Source organism: Halichoeres trimaculatus, unplaced genomic scaffold (assembly GCF_033239565.1).
Source record: "Halichoeres trimaculatus isolate MK-OKI-2021-1 unplaced genomic scaffold, fHalTri1.1 fHalTri1_scaffold_12, whole genome shotgun sequence".
Lineage (NCBI taxonomy): Eukaryota > Metazoa > Chordata > Actinopteri > Labriformes > Labridae > Halichoeres > Halichoeres trimaculatus.
In genome coordinates, this window is record NW_027437190.1 from 23,045,321 (window position 1) to 23,071,395 (window position 26,075).

General features: G+C 41.0%; 2 protein-coding genes and 1 long non-coding RNA gene across 4 annotated transcripts in view; 1 reads left to right on the forward strand and 2 right to left on the reverse strand.

Annotated features, from left to right (window-relative positions):
• Positions 1-11,621, reverse strand: part of ephb6 (eph receptor B6) — a 50,058-nt gene extending 38,437 nt beyond the window's left edge. The window contains exon 1 of the mRNA XM_074684340.1: positions 11,521-11,621. Within this exon, the coding sequence (XP_074540441.1) occupies positions 11,521-11,578 (58 nt within the window). The 5' untranslated portion in view covers positions 11,579-11,621. The remainder of the gene's footprint in view (positions 1-11,520) is intronic.
• Positions 11,622-15,970: 4,349 nt separating this feature from the next.
• On the reverse strand, positions 15,971-24,636 carry slc2a3b (solute carrier family 2 member 3b). 2 transcript variants are annotated; one of them, XM_074684342.1, is made up of 11 exons: positions 24,370-24,636; positions 23,591-23,736; positions 19,541-19,645; positions 18,970-19,130; positions 18,631-18,871; positions 18,320-18,482; positions 17,997-18,184; positions 16,847-16,951; positions 16,654-16,755; positions 16,335-16,538; positions 15,971-16,231 (listed from the first exon to the last, which is right to left on the reverse strand). In XM_074684342.1, exons 2-11 carry the CDS (start codon positions 23,612-23,614, stop codon positions 15,971-15,973), a joined length of 1,554 nt encoding a protein of 517 aa, XP_074540443.1. In that variant the 5' UTR covers positions 23,615-23,736; positions 24,370-24,636. The 2 variants fall into 2 exon arrangements, with proteins under 2 accessions (XP_074540443.1, XP_074540444.1); XM_074684343.1 differs by lacking the exon at positions 24,370-24,636 and adding an exon at positions 23,909-24,025.
• On the forward strand, positions 16,127-18,683 carry LOC141801337 (uncharacterized). Its single transcript, XR_012599385.1, has 3 exons — positions 16,127-16,256; positions 16,341-16,514; positions 18,547-18,683. It is a non-coding gene; the product is annotated as an uncharacterized LOC141801337 (long non-coding RNA).
• Positions 24,637-26,075: the final 1,439 nt, after the last annotated feature.

The following is a 26,075-nucleotide window of genomic DNA, read 5'->3' on the forward strand; positions in this document are numbered from 1 at the left end:
GAACGTGAAAGGAGTTGAGTGGTGTAAATGAAAAGTGACTGTGAAAGAGAATTTCTAATCATGAGACACTCTCAAGGCTTCAATCACAGACTCATTCTGTGATGCTAGAAAGAGAGGAAACAAATGTACAAGTTGGGGCGAACTTTGTTGGAGCTTTAACATTCAAATCCCCAAGTTGGAAAATAGTGGACAGCTGGTGGAAGAGGTTCAGGTTTTCTCCACATTTCTCTTTGATTTTTCCCCGAATAAAATAAAATGAGGTAGGGCTCCAGCTGTGTGCATCTGTCAAACCCAGTTACGCAGTCTGAGTCATGATGTGCTTTGGCACAAGTTTTTAGTTTCGGAGAAAAAAAAAACGGACTGATTGACCTGATGGGGCACTGTGATTAAAGGTCACATTTTCAAACTTTTAAAGGCCATAACAGTCACTGTCACATGAGGTCCAAACTCAGCAAGATGATGTGTGATGTTTTTGGCACAGAGGAAAAGCTTCCTCGTGTGTGTTGGCTTCACTTTTGTTTTGGCTTTTAACACACACATTTGCTCATTTCCAGCGATGTCGAGTAAAAGCACTGGGACAGTGTATGACTTTTATGATGGAGTGTTGTTTCGCATAATTTGCTTTTAGGTTTAAGTGCTCTAAAAAGCAAGCTGGCAAAGAAACACACACACACACACACACTGACAGGATGACTTTAATGCTGAGTGCTGCGTGCTGACACATGGCAGCTTCCCACACAAAAAAACTGAAGCCCTTGAATTTTCCATTAGTATTCCAAAACGGTGGTGGCTGCCGTTCCTTCCTTCAGTCTGGCACATTTCGTGTTCGTTTCTGTTGAGAAGACACGGTTTGAATGCAGGCCAAAGTTTTCCGCACACACAGCGGTGACACAAACGTACAACTCTAGGTTTAGGATGCCTGCACAGATGGAGCTGTGGCAGAAAAGTACACACTGCCTGATTTCATCAAACACAGCGCTAAACACTAAAAAGGCTTTAGGCACACATGCATACAGACATCCGCTTTTGTTTAAGAAAATAAATAATTCTTCTCATTTTTGTCCTACAATTTTTATACGCCTGCTCTCATTTCACGTCATACAATACTTCAATGGAGAGTAGGAGGCTTTTTTTTCTTCCTCTCTGACAACTGCACAAAAAGCGACAGAGATATATTACCCACACACTCGTCACTCACACACACACACACACACACACACACACACACACACACACACGAGAGGATGGGATTTGAAAAGGTACCCTGTCTCACCAGTGACCAGGCTCATTTTTTATTTCACAGGTATATGGGCCTGTGCAAACACACCAAATCCCCCTGTCTGTCTCAAATCAAAGAAATAATAAGAAACTGATATCATTCGTGGCTTGTGACATGAATTCAACCCGACTCCCTGTTCTCTGACTCGGCTGTAAACAGATTTTTTTAAAGGATTATACTCACAGATGGAGACCCTGCAAATCTGTCCTCCAATCCTTCGTTCCCCTTTTTTTTTCAACCCCCTCCCTCCCTCCCTCCCTCCCTCCCCCCTCCTGTCCGATCTGTCTTTCTGTTTTCACCCACTTCTTTTTGTCAGTCTTACAAAATTCACACATATATTCCATGGAAGTTCTCCAGGACTCGCGGTGATGTGAGTAGTATCAAGAAAAGGAAAATAAACTGACTATGACAGCAAAGGATTATGGGCAGCCACAGACATCAGAATAAATAGTTTTTAGTGTGGCGTATGTCTGGACAAGCTGGCGACTGGAATCTCAGAGCCTATCAGGATAAAAATCAGCCACAGCCGGAGGACTAAATCCACCAGGCCAGAATGTCTGAGGCCCTTCAGAAGAATGATGATTTTCCATTAGTGACACACCTTTTCTGTTTTGTTGGATGATGTGACAGATACACACTCAGACGGCGATTCAATAGATAAAGAATACCGCAATCTAACTTAACTGTCCTGGAATAAGGCCTCTGGAAAGTTTCAATGTTTAGTTTTTTACTGAAACTGTTTGGGACAGTTGAACTTTTGACCCCTTTGGTAGGGCTGTTCGCATACCGTTAACTTCTACCCAGTCCGAGTTGATATGTGATAACCCTTAAATAACAGAATTAAAGATGGATGGTACATCTTCACAGAAAAATAATACATCAATATGATGTTGACATACTGTGCTGGAGATGTTACAGACCGCGTGTGCAGTATGAATCAGCCGTCTGAGTTGGGTATTGACAGCCCGCTGCAGAACCAAAACTGAACATACTGTTAGTCCAGGCAGGCCACAAAGTTCAGCTCGGCCCACATAACATCAGCTGCTCTTTACAGCGGCTCCAATCAGCTGACAGCTCAGCTGATTACATCTCTGCGTCCAATTGGCAAATGGCATTATTTAAGCTGCTTTGGCCTGCCTACTGCCTGCTTTGTTACCCACCTCCACTCCAGCTCCTCCATTTATGCTGTGTCTGATTTAACCAGTGTCACACATATGTGTGAGACTCTTTGCTTCTCTTTGCTCTCCCTTGCCTTGGCTTTTAATATATGAACATGAGAAAGAGGGAAGGTGAGCTATCTCCACATCAGGCTTAGAAATTCCACTTAGGCATGTGGAAGGGCAAGGAGCTCCCTGCATGAAAAGAGTTAATTCTGTTGACAAGATTGGTTGTGACTGAACTTACCTTGAATTTATTAATTGGCAAAGACCCAACAGGTTGGTACAGACTGCACTCACAGTTTCAGCGTCCAAAGACACAAATTATTTTACTGTTCTCACATAGAACTTCTGATTTCATACTCCATTTCTGGCATCAAAACAAGCACAAAGACAACCCCTCCAAAATTGAACACTAGGACATGAATCAGCATGATAAGAACTAATACATTTTAAAACAAAAAAACTATCTTTGAAAAAAATCAGTTCAACAATTTTTTTTTGGTTCTGAAGTTTGACCCATCCTTTTGTTAAACGTGGAGGACACAGGGCAGAAAATGAAGTTGCAAATGTCTTGGCTTCACTTTTGGGGAAGCTGTCAAGTCATCCATTTCTACTGGTAGTGCAACAACTGAAGATAGTGCTGGGGGATGGGAGATTGATATGTCAATAATAGTTTCAGTTTTAGCGTCTGTACTGAAGCAGCTCTAACTTTTGGCTGTGGTAAAAACCGTTGTCATCATTTACACCAAAATCCGACCCCTCAAAAAACGTATCTAACCTTATTAAGCAGAAACCCTTTTTTATCAGACCAGAACACACACACACACACACACACACACACACACACACACACACACACACACACACACACACACACACACACACACACACACACACACACACAAATCCTGCCATTGTGTCATTCTAAATTCAATTAACCATCTGCTTCAGGGCACTTTCATGCATAAATAAAATATAAATTATATATAGCCAACTATTTAGACATGAATATTTAAGCATATACTATTTAACTTCTTGTCGTGCAGCCTTCGTGCAGCCGTCGGGGAGCACGGGTCCTCACATTGCCTCCGCATTCTCCCCGACAAACCTGTACATGGGGATTACATCGAAGGCCGTTCAAAGAGCTTCATGCATGTCTCATTGCGTGACATTAGCATGTTGAATAATTCACCACAACATCTTCGGAGAAGAGGAAAGAAGAAGAGTTGAGCGGGGAGTGACACACTCATTCTCAGGATTAGCTCCATCACGGCTGGAACTTACACATGTGTGCGACAAAGTTGGACAAAAGAGGAGAGGATGGGGGGATGTTTGTTGCCAGCTCCACTTGGCTGTTAAAAGCTCCTTTATTTAACTTCAGACGACAGCACCTCTGCTATTGGTCCATCTACAGAGCTCGAGACACTCAAAGTTTGTCCCTGACAGTTGGAAGAAGTGCTGAGTCTGCAATCTGGACCTGAGTGCTGTTAATGCACGCTGTCTCTCAGGTCTCCCTGCTCCTCTGTGGTCTTTTACTCACTCTCCTCCATACCTTTCCTCCATCCTGTCCCTTGTCCCCCTCTACGAGTGTGTATTATTCATCTAAAAAGTGACATCTCTGTATGTTGAATAAGGAGATGCTCTGCTCCATTATTGATGCTGGATCTGCTGTTTGCTCAGTAAGAGCTCTGAAACTAAAAGGGGGAAGACAATAGAAATAGGAAAAGGGCATGGCTGTGGAGCAGAAATGAGAAGAGGAGGACAGAATTGTGTTTGCGCATATAAATGTGCAGCTTTAACCTTCTCTTTCTGCTGTTGTGTGGGTGTAGATGCTCTTTTCTAATGTGCAGAGGTGACCTGTATTAGTTCCCGGCTGTCCCCTCTACCACTGGAGTGTTTTGCTTCAGCTGAGTGACCCTTTCTCCACTCTTCCTCATTGCCTGACACTTCGCCTCTCTGTGTGGCCATGCATGCACAGACACTCCCCAGCGCTAAGTGTAGCACTGTTGTTCATGTCACGCCTCCTTGACGCCAGATGTAGGCTGCTTTACCAGGCGATGGAGCCCCTGCTGACACTCAGTAAAGGATTTCCGTGTTAATATTAACGTAAGCTGGAGGGGTGCGAGTGTGCAAGCGTGTTATATGCCTTAACACCAAAGTAGTAGAGCAGGAAGAGTCACTGAGCTTACAGGTAACAAAAAGTAACATGCACGGGCACTTTTTTTTTGCAGGAAAATTCCCACAGTGCTTGCAAGCTCTTCCAGCAGTGGTCGAGTTTTGCTTTTGTCGTGTCCACCCAGATCCACCCATTCTTTATATGCTCCAGATTCTCCCGCCCACAGACAGTCAGTCAGGGACAGGCCTTCACTAAACCATCATTACAAACAACCACAGCAAGAGAGAGAGCGATACGCCAAGACACAGAAGAGCAGGAGGGTGGAGGAGTGAGGAAGGAGGGGGATTAACGCGATTCCAGAAATAAGCATGCACATGTCAAAGGGAGTTATCAAAAAAGTCTCTGGTGGTGTAGCTGAATGAAAGTGCAGCTGTAAGGAACAGAAGTTAAGCCAGGTTAGATGACAGGCAGCAACAAGCACAGGTAGGAGGACACGATGCAGAAAGTGACTCTTCTTTGATAACAAGCCGCTTGAAAATACAAGTGTGTAAGAGGGTGGTTCTGAATGACAACATTTAAAAGGAATAGTTTTTTCACTTTCTTACTGAGCCTGCTGCTCCAGATACACTAAAAAAGGAGTGCTTTGCAAGACGTTTTCTGACCTCAGGACTGACATCAGAAACGACCATATCACACGTCATGTCTCATCAATCTGCAGTCAGACGTTCCATTATATTTACTGCGTTAGTGTATTCATCTCTTCATGTTGAAGATAGCTTTACTTTCTGATGACATCGACAGACAATATGGTGGAAACTTAAATTTTACTTTCAATTTATTTAGAGGGCACCACACTTTTTATTCATGGTTAAGAGGCCTGGCCAGTCAAAAGCAGAGAAAAAAGGTGAGAGGAGATAAAAACACAAAGTTACTAGCGAGGGATGTTTAAATGTACAAGTAGCTTTGTGAAAGAGACGTCAGCCAAAGTGAAGGAAGCACCCAAGGGAGTAAATAACCAGCAGAGGCTCAGTCAACTTGGAAGTAGATGCAAATGTTGACAGTATCTATGTGCAGCTAGTCTCTTTTGTTTTTTCTTTGTTTTGTGTTTTTTTTTTTATCAAAACAAAATAAAAGAAGCCGACTGGTAAGCATGTTATGAGGTTGGAATATCTAAATGAATATCTAAATTGTGAGATCCTTTCTCTGTCACTTGATTCCATCTATTGATTGTTTTTGCAAGTTAGCATTGCCCCATTTAGCATAACCAACCTTGCATCTTCAGGCACTCCTCTTATTAATGAGAATGGAGGGAGTTATTTTTACTAATTAAGCAAGCTAATCCTAATCCTGGCATTGAAAGTGTAAGAATAAAGCAAACAAATAATTTTAATTACGTCTGGTGTGTCCGTTTCGAAGGACTTGAAATGACAACAGTGAACGGGTACTGCTGGTATTTTCTGCATCCGTTAAGGTTGCTAATAGAAAAGTGCTAATTTTCTTTGTGGCTTCAGTTGGTAGCATGATAATCAGTGAGATAAATTATTACGCAGGTGATTGTTGAAAATGAAAGCTGTTCAGTTTAGATTCTACTTAGCGTAATGACATACTCACTTTAATGTTTCCCTTGCGTAAAAATCTCTTTTGCCCTCATACTGAGGCATCAGTCTCTTTTATAACGAGCTAAAAACCATCCATGGGAGCTGTTTGCCCATCCTGGGCAACCCAAGAGTCCTGATCGTTCCGTGGATAAACTGGCTCATTTTAAGTTAACTCATACGCAGTTATCCTTACCTACATGAGGTATTAAACTTGTGAAACCATGACTTTGAATACACCCCCCACTTCTGCCAATAGAGCTATCACAACTCCCACACTAAACCTTTAAACATGAAGATGAAAATGAAGGACACGTGGAGAAAGTCTGCCCTGGAACACATCCATACATACATAATGTTGCACTAAGTTATAAACAGAAAGGTGAGAGAAGTGGTGGTGTAAGAAATTAAAAAGGCAGCTTGAGAAAAGTTCGAACCTAGCTTACTTTTTACACCTTCGCATGTCTGCATAACCATACTGTAAGGCTGGTGTGAAATCAGATTGTTTGTTTCAGAGGGCTGCAGGAGCCACGGATCTGAGAGTTGGAAAGGTGTATGTGCAGTTCAGGTTTCAGGAGCCATTGGATCCACGATGAGAGTCCTGATGGAAGATACTTGCATCCTAAAATGGGGTGAAGTATGTGGGCTACATGAGTATCTGCCACCTGCAGCATGTTTGCTTAGCAGAAAGACGTGCAAATAACAAAATCAGCCCACCAGTCTGCCCACCAGCACCTCTAAAAACTCACATATTGGCAACTGCATGTTGTTTTTTAAGCTGTGATAAACAAAAAATGATAAAAACAACCACTTGGAGAATTTTAAGAGGGTTATTAAGCTTTATTTCCTGTTTTCCTGCGTGAACAAGTATTAGACATTTATACTAGTGAGTGGAAAGGTGCTGGTTTGTGAAATTTAGCTACAGAGCCAGGTTGGCTAAGCTAACCTTTCTATCCCTGACCATATATTTAGCACACAGTCATTACAGCTATATCAATCATCTAACTCAGTGCAAGGGAGAAAATAAGTGCTCTCCCCAAAATGTGAAACAGCTCATTTAGCTTTTTCAGGTATTTTTTTTACACTTTCCACCTCTTTAACCAGAGGGAATGTGATTTCATAATAGTTCAGACACATTCTGGATGAAAGCTTTGACTGAGCTTGGAACTGTCATGAAAAAAGCAACCACGCCAATATTTAATAAGACTGACCCAATAAACGTGTTGGCCAAAAAATCCTGTGGAGGAAGTCTTTTGAATGTGGTTACAGTAGATTTTTTTATCCCTGGCTCTGCTTAATTGTTCACTGGAGGAAAATAATGTGAGCAGAGTGGAAATACAGAATCAAAGCAGCAATGAATACAGTATTCAAAGAAATGTAGACTCACCACCAAAGACCTTGCTGCACAAATATCATCATCATAATCTCCGCCCTTGCAGCCACTCAGGCAAAAGGAATGTGAATCTGAGAGATCACTTTTCTGCACTTTCGTGGAGTCACGTCTGAATATTTGAGCCTTCAACAATCAAACTCTTACCCTGTTAAGTCGCTGCCAACACGCAAACTGCCAAGAACAGCTTTAATATGAAACCGAAACCTGCACACCACATTCCTGTGTGTCACATCAGCCCATAGCACGCGTTCATCCTTCACTTATATTTTAGCTCGTACTTATTGCCTGTCTGCACAGGCGCGTTATCTGCAACGCTATCTGCCACGAGACTGAATGAATCAAAGCGAAGAGTCTTGGCTCGCAGCCGCCACAGGCCTTCAACCTCTCATATCACAAATGGCAGATATATGATTCATTTGAGGTAAAGTGGTCTTAATGTCATTACTGTGCTCTCAACAGCCTCAGAAAATTATCTTGCCTTTGAAATTTACATGCAAAAATGCTGCTAAAAATAACACCTGGCCACAGCTAAGTGTTGTCGTGTCAGTGATGGGTATGCTGCTGCTTCTTCCACTTCCCACAGGAACATTATTCTTCTTTCCCTGCAGCTCAGCGCACATGCTGGCTGGAGGGCTGGAGCGAGAAGCTTTTCAGGGCTATTAGTGGCATCTCTCCTGCTGTGATAAGCATGGCGTTTGTTTTCTTATCACACTTTCTCTAATTCATCTCGTCCTGAAAGGCGGATTATTACACCAAGGAGAATAATCAGCCTAATTAATACCCAGTTAGAGCCAGACACCGGTGACGACAGGGAAGATGCCCCACTTAACCTTAGAGGCAGACTGGCAACAACAATATGTATAGTGTCCCTGAGGGGGGTTGTCCTTATCTTGTGCTCACACATTATTATCTTATGTGCACAAGCTCCAAATCCCCATTAATATTTAACAAGAGGATCTCTTACATGTTTAACTGTAGTAGCCATTAAAAAAAAATCTCAAAGTGAGAAAGCAACAAATGAGCTAACTGTGAAGCAGTATTGGGATTAATGTTAAAGCTATGATCAGGTTGAAACTCAACAGCATTTTTACTAGGAAAAAAAAATTGATTCAGAGAAAAATTGAAGTCCTTTACAACACGGGACCCACCCCTCAACACAGCCCCACAGGGGGTGCTGTTATTTTTTGTGACTCAAACCAGCCCGAGCGTTCAACTTTTGAAAGCACTTATATAATCCAATGGCATTAAATGACTATTAACAGCTGTTGAAGGAAAGCAGAGTCATTACCATTGCTGTGTTTAAAATGGTTAACTTTAAGGCACAAGATAAATAGTGTATGTGCACTTTTAAATATCTTTCCTTTGGACAAATTTCTCTCAGCGACTGAAACCATACTGCACATGGATTTATAAGAGACTAGAAAGACATTTTTACCAGTACAAGCTGTAGTCTTGTTTACAGGAGCTCCAGAAAAGGCATCAAACTACATTTGATGGCTCTGAGACTTGATACGTTTTTTTCTACATTGTTTTCACCTGACAGCACAGAGAGGTCGAGAGTTTAATAAAATGTCTAGCTTTATATAAATATTTTCATTGTGAAAATGTTACACAAAATCTATCACAGCTCTGCTTATTGACTCTATGACGATGCAGGAAATTATATTTCAGTGAAGTTTAATTATGTTAAGTGCAGCCATCAGATTAATTTAGCGACAACAACAAAATTATTCCTCTTATCTATGAAAAAAATATATTTTATACATAAAGTAAACCATAGTCTGTTTTCTTTTGGTCAAAAGCATGTCAAACATCCTTTTCCAGGATTGAAATAAGCTGCACTAATGATACATGGTTCATTTCTGTAAGTGCATAGCTCAGTGAGCATCATTGCAGATCTGTTCATCCATGACAGGAAGCGCTGGAGGGGCATCAGGTGTGCCTCCTGCACAGACCTCAACTTCAGCTGAATATCCTAAGTGAACACGCAATCCTCGACAGAGATCCAGAAATCTTCAGAACAAGCCATGTGGTGCCGCATCAACACCGCACATCAACAATGCATGTGGGCGAACTTGTCAACACACAGGCAGCATGTGAGAGTGATGAATCAAACGTCTTGTCACTCACATGCTTTTATCCGCTGTGTGTGGAAATAGACAGAGGACTCTCTTTATGCTCTGTGCTGCAGGAAAATAAAGGTTAAAGAAAAGACTCCTTGTTTGTGGAGTAAAAACAGACTATAATAGGGGCTATTAGAGATGGTTGCATAGATTTACCTCAAAAACAGACACTACATACTGAAAAGACAGACAGGAAATGCATCAAAAAGCTGGTCAGTCCACACAAACAAGTAATCTACTGTGATCAAAGTCGAGGCAGACAACAAATCCCTCAGCCACATAACTAGATGTTTCAATTCATGTGGATTTGTATGGACGGCCATGCTATTGGGTTAATACTGTATTACAGGAGCTCTATTTCAATTACACAAATAGAGTCAGTGGGCCAGTAGCACCGTGCAGCCTCCCTCTTTCCCTCTCTGTCGTTCCGTCTCATCTCAGTCCAGGCCATCTGTTACAAACACAGCTCTAATAATGCGGCATGAGGCCCACATATAAGTTACCTCTGTTATAGGCTATAACTGACTTACTCTCACACACACACACACACACACACACACACACACATGCATCTCGCTAGTAAACTAAAGCCAGGAGGAGATGAGCGTGAACAGGTGCAGCTTTTTCTGACGTGGTGCAGCCGGATCCTTTAAAAGTAAGTGCGTGCTGACTGCTGGAACCCTCCAAAGTGTTGGGGACAGGATGTGGGAGCCAGAGCTATGTATAGGCAGACGCTAATGCATGCATACACCTATAAGAATATATATATATGTACATGCATGTGCATGCATAGTTGCACACATGACACGCGCACACTCACATTAAGCCTGTTTGAGTCATCAAATTATCACCGTGTTTCTCAAGTCAGCCCACTCTGGGCTAAGTGAAGATTTCCGAGACAGAGTATCATTGTCTCTGTCACTTTTTCAGAAGTGTAATGTTTGAGATGTTTTTTTTTTAAATACTGATACCAACACTGTTTTAATCAGCTAATATGCATCACCCCTTTAATACATGTGTGATTAAAAAAGTAACACAGTATAGGCTGACATTTTGAACGCTTTGGCTCAGATTAAGCTTTCTGTCTGCACCACAATGCTGAAATCAGTATCATAATCCATGCTGATATTAGTACCACTATCACAACAGCTGATAATATTTTCATCTTTTAGAGGAAGAGGAGAGACGTATGTTTAAGAGACACTGATAACAGTACTCAGGAAGAGAAGGGGGTTAAAGGGGTCTGGCTGTCACATCCATGAGATCATGAGTGACACAGGGGCCGGGGGGGGTTGCCAAATAAATAGGCAAAGCAAAAAGGGTTATGCAACTTATTATTCATTTGTCTCCGGCCTTATTTCCATATTCTTTTGTTTGCAAGAGCTTGTTAGGCCCCGGCACGCACCTGGCACTTCTAAGCCAACAAAGTCCTGTGATGTGCAGAACACAAAGCATCAACTCAAACACATGCAAAATACTAAAAACAAACAAAAACAGTGATGTTTTTTGGAGGACAAAGTGTGAGATTTATTTAGTGGGTGTAGCGCTGGAGGTAGAGTCTTAAGATTGAGAAAAAATAAAGAGTTTTTCAAGTTGTTTCTGCAGCTTTACAAGCAGCAGTTTTACTTATTCTTTGAAGCAGCATTCTGAAAAAGTCACATTCTCAAAGAATGATTACAGAAGCATACCAAGAAGTCCATCCTTAACTTGTGGACCCGTATTGAGCACATGATGGGATGGGAGCGCTGTGCAAACTCTCCATCCCAGTCATACACATAAACACACACACACACTCGCTCACTCACGTGCTCAGTCAAAGGGTTTAATGTGAACAGTAAAAAGTTTAGTTCTTACCTTCCTCAGCTGAATTAGGCTGGAAAAACAGACAGAGAGACAGAAAGACACTCCACATCTCCACTACAGAATGACACTGACACAGAGAGAGGGAGGGAGAGAGCATGAAAGAGGGAGATAGAGTGAGTGTGTGTGAAAGAGCAGGAGAGGGGGGGAGAGAGGGGGTGGAGTCTGTTTGCTCCCTTTATCCGAGGCAGAGAGAGAGAAGGAGAGAGGGGAGGCGGATGAATGAACGGATGAGGGAATGAGAAAAATATTTACAGAGCAGCACATACAAGTACTCTGCCAGCCAAGAAGTAAACAAAAAACTGTTGTCACAGCGACAGGACAGAGAAAGACATCAGAGGGAGTGAGAGGTGTGGGTGAGGAGTGGGAGAGAGTTTTATGTTTTTAGTGCAGAGAAACAAAGAGAAGGAGACGGAGAGCAAGGCAGAGTCAGCATGACGGAGTGACAGAGGGAGGAAGACGTGGAAAAAAATTATAAACAAGTTTGTCTTGTCTCTAAAACAACTGTCTAGACATGCCTAACAACAGCGTCTCCAGCTCCTCTCTAATTCCTCACACTTTCCTTGAAGGCCGCCTGGCAGACAAACCGTGGCATCCCTCTCATGTCTGGACACTGTGCTAACTTGCATTTTTCAAGCTGTGGCATGTGCAAAGTGCCCAACTTCCTCTTTCTGTCTGCATGATCTTACTCATCTCTACCTTTTATGGAAAACAGGTTTATTTTCAACACATATTTTGGATGCTCTCCATCCTTCATGTGGTTTGAGCTGCCTCTACATCCTAAAACCCATCCTCACCTCCTCCTCCTCACCTCCTCCTCCTGTTTCCCCTCGCCCCTCTGTCTCTCAGACACACTCCTTGCCTCATAGCATTGCTCATCCAGACAACTTGACACTTACCGACACACACGCTTACACACACAGTTACACACACACACCAGCATACTTACAGAGCTGAGCTGTCCGTGCACGCCTCTCACTGGTCATCTTGTAGTACTGCAGCTTGTTGATGGGCTTTCATGCCCCAGTTCACCACTATGAGGAAGACTTCAGCAGACTCTTGCAGGGAGATGTTTCAGCCCAATGGCTTGGCATAGTTATTAAATGGCCTCATTTCCAGCCAGCCGGGGGCCCTTGTACCCAGAGCTCTTAGCTGCGAGGGGTTGAGGTACAGGAGGTGAGGTGAAGAGGGCAAAGCATGAAGGTCCCTACATCATTAAAGAGGTGTTCGAAACTTATTAACCTCTTTTTAGCTTCTGGTTTTTCCCTGAGGAAATGTGTCCTAAATTTGCACACAAACTATTGGTTTGCATTTTCAAGTTACATTTTCTCTTTAACGGTAAGTAAACATCATTAAACATGTTCTTGTGTTCCAAATACATGGGCCAGACGTGACCATTGAGGCAGGGGGGCACCGTGGAGTTCCTGGAGCTCCTCTTTGCATTCTTCATAAATAAATGGGAATAATGGTTCAGCACGTCGATCAAGGGCTCAAAGGTGTAAAGCAGAAAGCCTTCCACAATAAGAATGTGAGTCTCCTCCTCCTCCTTCTTCTTAGTATCAGACTTTGGAACGATCTCAGTATCCAGGGTGTTTACGCCATGAGATTTCTCAAACTTCACCGTGTTCTCTAACCATGCATAGATGGTGCTCATCATGGTGTTTGTTTTTGTCCGGTGCAACTGAGGATTATTTAGTGTTAACTCCACATATGTTGTCACACACACACACACACACACACACACACACACACACACACACACACACACACACACACACACACACACACACACACACACACACAAACAAAACTGTAATTAAAACTCTTGTTGGAAACGTTGGGTTTAATATGATCTTGGTACGTCCCAACTCTTAACTGATTTTATCCTGAAACTATATATGCAGAGTTGAATGAAAAATCCTCAATACAATTTACTTCAACCTCACATTTTATACTCACTGTGAGAGGTGTATGATGTTTAAAAGGTCAGCTACTGCACATGCAGCTTATTGTCACTCACCTAACCACCTAACCCACAGAGGTGGTTAGAAGCTACAAAACAACCTCTATAGCAATGATCACTCTTGTTGCTGATGGTTTTGTTTTGTCTTGTAGATCACAAGGTCACGTTGATGTTAATTTCAGTCTTTTTAAGAAGCTAGTAACTCCTCACTGGAGCTTTATGTCATTATTACAGGGGACGAAGTAAATAGAATATACAGTTACCTGCCTGTTGAGGATTTCTACAGAATCTCAAAGTTTTGTCAAATCGTTATGAGCAATAAATTTACTCTGCATTTGGTTTCTTGCCACTGCACCAAAGCTGGTGAGCAGCAACAACTACTGACAGAAATAAAAATCAACTCAGTGTTTTAGAGTGTCGTTTTGCTGTATAGTATTAAACTTAACAGGCAACTGAGGTTTTGTTGCTTTGCAGAAAAGGGAATAGAGTCGCCACAGTGCAGAAGTGGGAGCCAGACCAAAAGCAGGCAAATCCCTCACACTGCATGCTGTATTTATCATTCATGAGTAAAAGATCTTGCTTCAACTCAAGGTGTCACAGAAAGAAAAAAAACAGACGTTGAAGCACATAATTCAGATCACACATTCCCTTAACATGTGGCACATTTTATTTACTTTTCAGCTTCTCAAAGCATGTGTCACTCATATTACTGCAGGCAAGCAAAAGACATTACAATAAAAAAGATAAAATAACAGTAAAGGTCACATCTTTTTGACTCATACACTCAGCTTGTATCACTACTCTGCAGATTGTGACATTCACAATAGTAACATGTTTGCAGATGCAGATAAAACTGTGGATGCGACAGTGATGAAAAATGGAAAAGAAATAACAGCCAAAACAATGCACACACCTGCACAAACAGTATATTTACAAGCTAAAGAGAGGCACACACATATAAGCAATCATGTGAAAGTAGTCTGACTGCAAAAGTGCAAATGAGAACACTGCTAAGCTTGAACATCCAGAGGAAGATAAAGATGTACAAAACATAATACTTATAAGCATGTAAACTGTGCTGAAATAGTTGATCGCATGGCAGTAAGTGGAGATTGTACAATATATACACATGATTTCAGATCATTAGAACAAATATTTATATATATATATATATATATGAAAAGGCATTTATGTGCGTTGAAAAGAACCATGAATCCATGGAAGGAAACACAGTCCATTTAGCGTTATTCAACATGTCTGTCTCACCTGGCTAATATATTTTTAAACTGACATACCTGTGGTTAATATCCTTTAACACTGGTGAGAATTTGTGATGTGATGTAACATCATTTTTACAGATTGTGAGATTTTATTTCATGAAAGCTACTGCTTATGGCTAACATAAAAAAAAGTTTCAAGTATAGGAAAGGATCAATGCATTTCTATACCACGAGAGTCAGAAACGGAGTTTACAGTGTAACACAAGTAGCCACCTGAGTTTCTGTATCCATGTGCTGTAATGCTACTATAAAAAGTAATTTTTCTGACATTCAGTCTGTACCGTGTAATAAAAAACACAAGAGGTTGGGTTTTGTTTTCAGAGCAGAAAGCCTAAAAAAGACCTTGTTATGGCAGGGCAGAGCTAGACTACACATAAATCTCAATACCAACAACATAGCTGATGCAGACAGTGCCAGCTTAGAAATGTGTCCTTGTTGTTATTTAAATATTAGCACAAAATCTGTGAACACAATGAGAAATACACTTGTCTCAGGAACAATCGTTCTACAGGATAAGAATAAATATTACTTCTTCTCTAAATATTTAAATATATATTTGTTATTTCAACCTGCAGCACCTACGCCATGTTTCATCTGTTCACTTATGGCAACAGGACGCCCTCCCCTTAGCAGCAAGGCACATCAGCAGGCAGACAGGCTAGGAAGTCAGTTTTTTTATTTTTTTCTTTTTTTTTTTTTATGGGTCAACCTACTAAGGATCCAAAACCGGCTTTTCAAGCTTGACCTCAATACATAAAACCCCTAAATCCTGCAACCTTTAAACACTGGGGGGTAGCTGAGGACCTGAGACTTAACACTGAACATATGTTGATCCTCTTATATGGCAATATGCACAGAGCTGCCCCTGGGAATGTCAACAAATATTAAGCACTAGTAATTCAGTTAAGTTTGACCCATGTTTTAAGTAGGATTACCGGGAATTCTGACAATTTTCAGGCATTTTGTAACAGGGCACACTTAAAAAACACATAGTATAATTCAAAAAGGCACTCGTAAAACACATTAAAAACACTAAAACCTTGTTTCTGTGTTAATGCACGGAGGTGGTCTTCTCTAAAAACAAAAATCACCGCTCCTCTCTTGCATAATTTTTGAGTTATGCCCTATAACTCCTTTAAATTTCTATTTGCTTCAACCATGTTCTGTGTTTCATACACCAAAACTATTTTCCTCTTTTTACTCATTGCTTCTCTGGAGGCATATCCACCATAGGGACCTTTTCTGTGGGCGACTGGGGTACAGGATCTTTGTTCTCTGGCAGGCCAACAACCATAGCCTCGGGATCTGGGGATGTGGCAGGTTTCCCTACACTGGAAGCGAATCCCTGAGCAATGTCATCAAAGGTCCTCCCTTTGGTCTCAGGCACCCGCAAGAAGGTGAAGATGAAGAAAATGATGAGGAGGATCATGAAAATGATGAAGACATAAGGACCACACAGCTCCTGAGCAATGAAGGGGGAAACATTTGTAAGTACATAAAAACTTCAAACTGCTTGAACATCTGAAGATTTTTTTGCTATATGTTTTTTGAAATTATGTCCATACCCTCAGTTTAGGGAAACCCAGTCCCACCAGGAAGTTAGCAGTCCAGTTGGAGAAACCAGAGACAGCCATGGCAGCTGGTCGGGGGCCCTGGGAGAAAAGCTCGGCCACAATGAACCATGGAATAGGACCTGGACCCATCTCAAAACTGGCAACAAAACCGAACACACCCACTATGGCAAGGTAGCTGAGAGGCGGGTTGGTCTCCTGCTCAGACAGGAAAAAAAAACAATTGAAGATATAATGAGGTTGAAATAAGGACACTTTTTATTCTGGTTAGCAAAATAAAAGGGAAATGAGAAGTCATTCAACCATTACTCACCACCAAAGACAGAGAGATGGTCATGATGAGGGCACAGATTGCCATTCCAGCGAGGCCAATTAGGTGCAATGTCCTCCGTCCTGCTCGTTCAACCAAGAAGAGCTGGAGACGAAACAAAAATGTGATTAATCATCACAAAATTCAAACTCCAAGCTGGTGCTGAGATGCAAAATGCAGATTTGGAGATACTTACAGAAACAACAGTGAACACTGTGTTAACAACTCCAGCTCCTATGGTGGCGTAAATGGGTTGAGTAACACCAGCTGTTGCAAAAATGCCTGTAGAGTAATAAAAGACCTGACACGGGAGAGAATGGAGAGGTTAGCATTTTACTCCATTGAAAACAATGACATCACAAAAACATGAGTAAGGGATTCTTGAGCGACTAAGGAGTGCAACAACCAACTTAAAACCCACCACTTGTAACTGCCTGTAAGAGCTGATTATGCTAACATGTTAGCACACAGGTGCTACACATTCAGCAGACACACAGTAAGACTAGCTTGTATATTGAGTCAAGTTTATGCCAATCAAGATAATGTCAGTCCAGTATTCACTCTCTCTTTCAATCTGTTTTGGTTGTCAAACTCCTGACAAAAACATCTCCCTTTTCTGTGGCTAATGCTTTACTACACTTGCTAGCTAGTCACACACTTTGACAGTATGCTATTCAGTGTTAAGTAGATAAAGTGCAGAGCTGTTTTCAGAGACTTTAAGTATAATAGAAATACTTTAAATGAGTAGGATGCTCATTGAGTTGTTGTGACAGAATTTAAACACTTGTGTGTTTTGGTTTTAGGGTTGTAAACTATAAGCAGTTAGCTAAAGAGGCTAAAATGCACTGTGATATAAAAACTGTATTAGCTTTAACCTTTAGGAATAATTACTATGAAAAACTTCCACAAGTTGCCTTATGTTTGAGCTGCAGTACAGGTCATTGATGTAGCTCATGAATGCTAACTTGTCTGTCAGGGTACGATCAATGTTACAGCCTGTAGCCAAAGGCCACAGCAGCATCATGGTGATTATCGGGGCCGACGCAGTGTTTGCTAACACATGTAGTCAGCCGAGTAACATGACCTTATTGATGAAATACCTATTTAATACCACTGTGTTGTCTCTTGCTGTTGGCCCTCAGAGATCTAGCTTATTGCACTCAATCTAACACTGCCTGGAGCACTAATGCATCCCTTGTTGGGTGCTTGTCAGAAACATATGTATCCTTGGGGGTGAATGCTCCTTCAAGATTTATGAGCTGATGAGCTTGAAAATCACATGGGCTAACACGTGCTAATTATATCGCTAACACTTTGCTCTATGACACGTTATGATGTGAACTCACAGCATTGATGCCAGACAGCTGCTGGGAGAGCTGCAGGATGATGGCGATAATGATGGGCTGGCGGTAGTTTGGAGAGCGGAAGAGTTCGAGGATGGTCACTTTCTTTTCCAGGGCCATCTTCATCCCTTCCTCTTTCATCTCCTGAATGTCATCGTTCACGTCTTCACAGCCCCGAAGACGCACCAGTGCTACAGGGAGAGACACAGGATGGATAAATAGAGAGGAAAAAATGTTAAAATTAGTCATTACAATGAAATTACAAGAAAGTGCGTCCATCATCTTAAAAAAAGAAGGTCTCTTTTGTAAATGAAGTTATAACAAACCTTGTCTTGCCTCTTCCTCCTTATTCAGGACAATGAGCAGGTATCTGGGGCTTTCAGGGCAGAAGGGCAGCATGACAGACTGCAGTATGGCGGGTAGGATTGTCAGAGCCAACAGCAGAGGCCACAGAGTGTCTGAGCCGAGGAGAGACTCAAGACCAAAGATCTAAGAAAGCAGATTTCATTCAGTTTGGTGTCCAGTGATCAATCAATAGTTTTTCTATCCACAGAGAGAAACTATGACTGCAGAACTACACAGGATCTGCTCTACCAAACACAAAAGGAAACAGAATCACAATATCTCAGCATTTTACCTGGGCCACTAGGATCCCAACAACCACACCCAGCTGGTGCAGCGTCCCGAAGGCTCCTCTGACGGCAGTGGGGGTGATCTCGCCCACGTACATGGGAGTCAGGCCAGTGCACAGACCACAGAACACACCAATGATAAACCTGCCAACAATTACTACTTCAAAAGATTGGGCCACAACCGACAGTCCCATCAGACCCCCACCGAGAACAGCCAGGACGTTAACCAGCAGCATAGACTTACGCCTGCAAAGGACACAGAAAGAAGTTAGAGAGATGGAATAACTTGATACCACGTAGATGAACCAATGTTCATAAAACAAGTATTGACTCATTGCTCTCACCTGCCAAATTTGTTGACCATGGCTCCAACAGAGAAAGACCCGATCATTCCTCCAACACTAAAGATGGCAACAGCAAAACTCCAAACCATTGTGTTAGTTCCTGGACTGAAAGGTTCCCCGTACCGCTCCATGGACACATTCTGGAAAAACCTACGCAGTTTCTGTCAAACCACAGACAAGATTGACAGGATTAATAATGCCTCCTTTTAAACTGATTCATCTGTGCTTGATGTGTTTTCCTGGAGATTTCTGACACATCCACAGGGGGGCAGTGTGGCTTCTAACAGTCCAGGAAAACTTCACTGTCAAGCCTATAACTGTGATTTAACCACACAAAACTACACAAAGAGGAAAATACCAATGAAGGTAAATTATTTAAACTGTCTTGGCTTTGAAAATAAATCTAAAAATAGAATTTAAGACAAGTCTGATCAAAAATGAACAAATCTGTTTTTGCAATTCTTATTAATCAAGGATTTATGACAAACTTTTTAAAAGATTAGGATACTTCTGTGCATGAAAACACCAAACATCAGTTCAGCTTTGTGGTTAGCGTGTTGCAAACACACACCTGCTCTGGTGCATTGATGACCCCGGTGTTGTAACCAAACTGCAGGGAGCCGATGACTGCAGTTGTGACACAGTAGAGCAGGTAAAATGTCACTTTCTTCTTGGGCTGTTCAGAGACAAAAAGACAGAGAGATTTGATGGATTAAAACAATGAGCGGATGGGATTCATGGATAAACATGTCTCCAGTGTGTGTGTGCTGAATATGGCCTGTTCCTGGCTTCACAAAGCTCCTGTTGTTTATAGTGACACTTGTAACTCCACACAATGAGGCTTTCTGCATCTGCCCTCCCTCCCTCTTTTGCAGCTCTCTGCATTAGCACACTCACAGCACTGCTGTGAGAGCTAGGTGTTACAACACGGCTCTGGCTCCATGATTTGCAGCTCTGAGGTATTTCTCAGCTAAGTAGCTAAAGACACCTTCAGAGAATAAGACTGAATCCTATTGTGAGCATTTTTCCCTGCTGGTTTCAGAATTAAAGTTGGCTTAGCTCATAATAACGCACTAATACACAGGAGATTAATCTCCAACATGGCAGGGACAGCAGGGGAGATGGATTCAAAATATGTTTAAGTATCCAACTAGGCTGAGCTTAAGAGAGTAATTGGTTTAAATAAGGTTATAGGTAAAGGACATGCAGGCTTCTTACCAAAAATGGAAAACCCCAGAGGAAGATTCAGTTTGATTCAGCAGCTAACAGAAAGACTTCATCTATTCCTTTTTTACTGTAACACAGCTACTTTCGAGGAACTACTGCAAAGGTGATTATTTGCATGCGGAGTCCAATGGTTAAGCGCTAAAAAGGGCTTGTTAGTGAAAAGTAAGCCATTTTAATCGTCCAGTTAAATCCTTGCATTTTTTTTTTTAAATCTTACCCTGTTTAAACCTCAACTTGAACTTCCAACACCAGCAAAAGACTCATGATGCTAATGATGATGTTGTTTTGTAAATTTGCAACCACACTTGTTTCAAAGTAGTCAATGTGCAACGACAAGAACAATGAGCCATGTCCCAGCTTTTAACTTAAGATGATACAATTATCTGATAAAGTAACAAATTTCTCAAACATCCTGAAACAGACAACCTGCCTCAACATTTTGTCCTTTAAAAAATCAGTGCTCAGTTCAAAGAGTCCACCTCTCCCGAATTAAACAGTCTGTTCTGCTACAGAGAGTTGTTCCTGCTATCTGGGGTGGCTCTTATCAGAGTTCATTACGTAAAAATGCAAATAATCAGACTGATACATGTCTTCACAGAATATTTTGCTACAACAAGATAGTCAGCCGTAATCAAACCACAGTTTGTTTCTCAGGAGGACATCATGGCCTTGTCCTATAAGAAAGACTAAAACAAGCTGAGCACCCTGATTTTGACGTGTGTTGAACTTTTTGTGACTGACAGTGTGTCACAGGAAGTGCTGTAGACATTCAAATACAAAGCTCTAAAAAACAAGTGCATGATGAAAAGAAAGAACATTTTAAAGAAGGAAAGGCAAACCAACGCTTTGAGAATTCATATCAACATGCACATGAGAAAATCTGAAATCAAGAAAAAAATCAACTGTAGTAACATTTTAGCATGTTTGACATTTCCTCCACAATTTGCAGGATTTGCACTGGGTGTGGCACACTCAAACTTTACCAGAAGAGATTAAAGAAGAAAAATTACACGAGGATGTAGTGTGTTGTAATTTGATGCATTCACATGTGAAATTGAATCAGTTGTTTCTGCAACAACCTGCTGCTGTTGAGTAAGACTGTGGTCAGACTATAGCATTGTTAAAGTCACCTCTTGCCATAATGCACGTTCCAGTAAAAGAGTGGCTGAGTAAGAAGCATCATGTGGATGCACAGACATGTAGTCATTGTTGCAGTCAACTGCACAAACATGTCATAATGAAAAACTGTTTCACATATCTCTAATATACTCCATGAAACACTGAAAATTTTCACTGAGCAAATATTTAAAGTATTTTACCAGGCACAAAAGCATGTCTAGCTGCATGGTGGTGCTGGGGTCAGTGCTGTTGCCTCACAGCAAGAAGGTCACCAGTTTGAATCCCTGTTGGGGAAAGTCAGGCCTTTCTTCGAGGAGTTTGCATTTATGCCCCATGTATGTGTGGGTTCTCTCTCAAACAGTCTGAAAATAAGTCTATTAGACTACTTGGGATTTCTAAATTGGCTGTAGGTGTGAGTGAAAGGTTGTTTCTGTGTGTCAACCTAGTGATTGACTGGCAACCAGTCCAGGGTGTACCCCTCTTCTCACTCTAAGACAGCTGGGATAGGCTCAAGCCACCCACAGCCCTGAACAGGATAAGCAGTAGAGAATGGATGGCAAAACCTTTTTTTTTTCCCAGTAATTTTTTTTTTCTAATTGTAAAAATACTTTGCATTTTTTTTTATGTTTCATAATATGTTATCACAATTTTTGTTTGCATTCCTTTAAGTTTTGTATTTTTAAAAAATACTTTTACATTTTTCATGGAATGTTTTTTGCTCTAAGTGATTGAAATGTTTTGTGCATTTGATGAAATATTTTTGTCATACAGTGAAATATTTTTGCAGCAATTAAATAATTGTGGAATTGACCTTCAGGGCCACCATACTTTTGTATTGTATTTTTTTTTCAATGTTAACCTAGCGAGGACTGTTGCTTAGTATGAACACTTGCTGTTTAAAATGCAAGTCAAATATTTGCATAAGAATGTAGTGTATGACATCCTGATGAAACAGGTTAGGACACAAATCTACATCATGCAATATGTTACAATAAACTGAACTAAAATCCTTAAAATCTGGGCACTTTGATTACATGATAAATAGAGTTCAAAGTGTTAAGATGTGTCTGACTGAAATTATTAAAAACAATCAAGTTGTGTAACACAGTCTGCTAATGAAGCTCATGTGACCAGTTTGGAGGCTCCAGTACGACAAAAAGGATCTTGTTGTGAGATTATTGTGGTACAGCTGTTTGCAAAGCCAAGACTGAACTTTGAACCTCACTCTCCACCTTCTTAATGTGCTGAATTCCTGTGCCTATAGTCACTTTATCCAATTAATAGATGATCATTTATAACAATTTCATATCTTTTCAGACATCCACAGGCTGATGTGCTGCAGGAGTTCATCCTGTTGTGCAAAGTAATGACTCTACACTCACATCATCTTGCTTCTTTGTTTCCTGCCTCTCTCTTTCTCTCTCTGTTATCTGACATCTATTTCACAATGTGACTTTTGCATCAATTCCTTTGGACACAGTCTCATAATTGCAGGAAACCGATACGGATCCTTAGGATATAGTAATTAAATATTTAAAGATGTTATGGCTAGTAGGGTTCAGTGTGACTTATGTAGTCTCATCAATGCAGATAGTTTTAAAACATTAGGAAATCACTACAGAAATGAAGTAACAGCTTGCAGTGTGTTTCAAAAGAGAAGCCACTCAGTCTTGCAACAGCTTGAGTAGGACATAATTTTTCAGCCTCTGTGAACATCAAACACATAATCAAATTCAATATTTGACTTTAAACACTTTTACATGTTATCTTTGTCGTGTTATCAGAAGCACTATACCCTTTCCTCAGTAGTAAGTGTGTTCTTTTACATGTGCAGACATTGCTCCACCTTCTTTCTGTAACCTGCCACTATTTCCTCATCCCTGCTCTCTATGCAGCACACAAATAAAAGCATGAAACCTGAACAAGCTCAAGTTCAAACTTGTCACCCATGAGCCCTGTCTCCCACTCTTTCTCACTTAGTCACGTCCTGTAGTGCTCGACTCCCACCGCCAGCTTCTGCTCATGCCAAATAGGAAAAGTACAGAATTGCCAGCCTGTGACTTGTAAATAACAGGCTCTCATTCATTAAGAGGTGTTTGGCCTGAGACTGAAGCTAATGGTAAAACTAACAATGGCAATAGATTGATCCAGCTTCCTCAGGAAACATGGGGAGGTATGACAGACAGAAACAAAGGGTGACATCAGTTTGAAATTAAGAAAGTTTATACACTCGTCAACAATAACCAAAGCTCAAAAGAAGTAATAAATGATATACCTTATCTTCCTCCATCCGCTCCATCTTTGCTGCTTGACAGGAAATGTATCACTTCTTCAGAGACCTTAAAAACAGAACCCCTCTCAGACCAAGCTGCCTGTTTGTCCTTATGAAGACACACCTCTGTGGAAATGATCAGGGCCAACCTGGAAAACAAACAAACACTTCAGCATTTCCTGATAATCTAGTCAGACGCATCTGTCACTTTTTTGTCCACTCAAAACAGAGTTAAAAACTCATTTAATAAGAAAAAGTATTCTATTATAATAGTTATATTAAGAATTCCCTGGCCCTATAGAGATTACAAACCGTACACACCTTCTGGATGAGATGTAAGACTCTGTAGCTGCTGGAGGACTTTTCTACACTCACTGAGTTCATCAGGAGTCAGAACCCAAAACGACAGCAAACCCCTCCCTCTGCTTCCTTATTCACCCTCCTCTTCTGCTCTCTCCACTCATGAATACAATAAGAAAAGTGATGTAATCCCCCTTTTCTTAATTAAATTACTGTTGCACTGCTTCTTTTCTATCAATTCAGGGCATCACAAAACCTCTAAATTGTCTCCAGAGACTAAAATAACTCTTACTGAGTTTGGAGCTACTGTTCAACTGGATTTTACCTAAAATGTGTCATTATTAACTATTAATTAGTTGCTTCAAATAAATGGAATATTGAAGTAAACATACATAAAGCAAATCAAGTTTGCAAGTGAAGGATATGTGTTACAGTCACACATCCCCAAAGCCATTAATAAATAGAAATAAATGTCTGTTTACCGTTCAATAGGATGTGTGCCACTGCCAGCCTTTGTATAATAAATAAAGTCAGTTTGGTACGGCCCTGATTTTATAGTGGAAGTTTGGTCCTCCCTCTCTGAAGTTCATTTCAATAACTGGTACGATTTCAGCGGCACGTTCCTCTCTCTTAGTCATTGGATTCTCCAGAATACGCACGCGAAGACTTCTCATCATCCGGCCGAGTCACTTCGGGTTCACTCGTCTCTGTCGTAATGTATGTGGCAGCGGCGCAGCAGCGTTTCCGTTCAGCTGGAGGAGGGGGTCGCACCCGTGCGGGCGTACGGTACGGACCAGTGGTGAAGAACAAACGGTGCCGGTGAAAGAAGTCTCTGTGCTGCTGCTGGCCTGTCGGCCGGCCACCGGGGGCGCGAGAACAAAAGGCAATGTGCACGTAGCTTTGATACAAAGCCTGGTCATGCAGAAATCATGAGACTGACTCAGTGGGTGGCAAACAAACGGAGAGTCCTCCTAATTCTTCATCAGCTATGTCTAATCTTTGGAGCCTACATAAATCCCAGTTCGGAATTTAAGTTTTTTTCTAGAAATACGAGAGGCCCAGAGCCATTTTTAAATCCACCTTATGAGCACCTTTGGCTGCTGTTTGTTGTGATTCTTATGGCAACTTTAAACATTCCTAGTAAATCTTGATTTGCAGGTGTCAGAAGGCCAGGCACTTTGGTATAATATGGGATTTGGAGGACTTTGTACGCAGTAACAGAGACAAACATTTCTTCTCAACTGCTATTCTAGATTAAAACAGAGATTTGTTTTAGACAAATGTGCAAACAAAAAACACAACATTAAAATGTTGAATCATCTCAGCCTCATTTGAGACACATCCTATAAGCAAGGTAGGGACATATGGTAAAATGGGACTACTTAAAGACACAGCCCAAATTTAAAAACTGAGCTTTGGAGGAAGGTGACCACAATAAACAAAAATGGGAGGGTGTGGTCGGCATCAATTTGGGACACTATTTACATGCTTATGTGATGAATCTAAACACTAGTGTATTCATATGGCCTTTAGTTAGAGTAACTTGACATATCTTCACCACAGATTTACAAAGATGCAGGGAAAAATCAACATTGATGTGCATGTGAAGTTTTTATGATTAATTCAACAAACTTTAATTTTAAGCTAATTTCTCAATTGTGTCATGTTTACCCTTACCATTTGTTCAAACTAACTCTCATAATATCTCTTTTTTTGCTTTACATTTTAAATGTATTCAATTATCTAATGCAAACAATAAAGCTTAACTACCACAGGGCTCCAGTGTTAGGAGAACATTCAGTACAAGATAGTGAAATAACTTGAAGTACTGAGTGGACAAAACAGTGTGCTTTAATAAAGTTTTGTTACTAATCCTGCAAAGAGAGAGGAAGATAAAGAGAGCTGGAATTAGAACTGTTATAATATACCTCTAATATACCTGAACCCACCTGATATAACTCACCAGTATCATATAAATCATTATATAAATATAATATCATTATATAAATATAATAAATGTGGGGGAGAATGTTTTTTTATCTTTTGATGATGACAATGTGGGACCTGTAACTCATTGGAATCAGGTTTTACTGCTGAATACATTTGCACATATAAAGAATTTGACTTGGTGTATTGGTGCTCACAATCAAGAAAATAATATCGTTAGACTAGCAACCACTTAAATAAG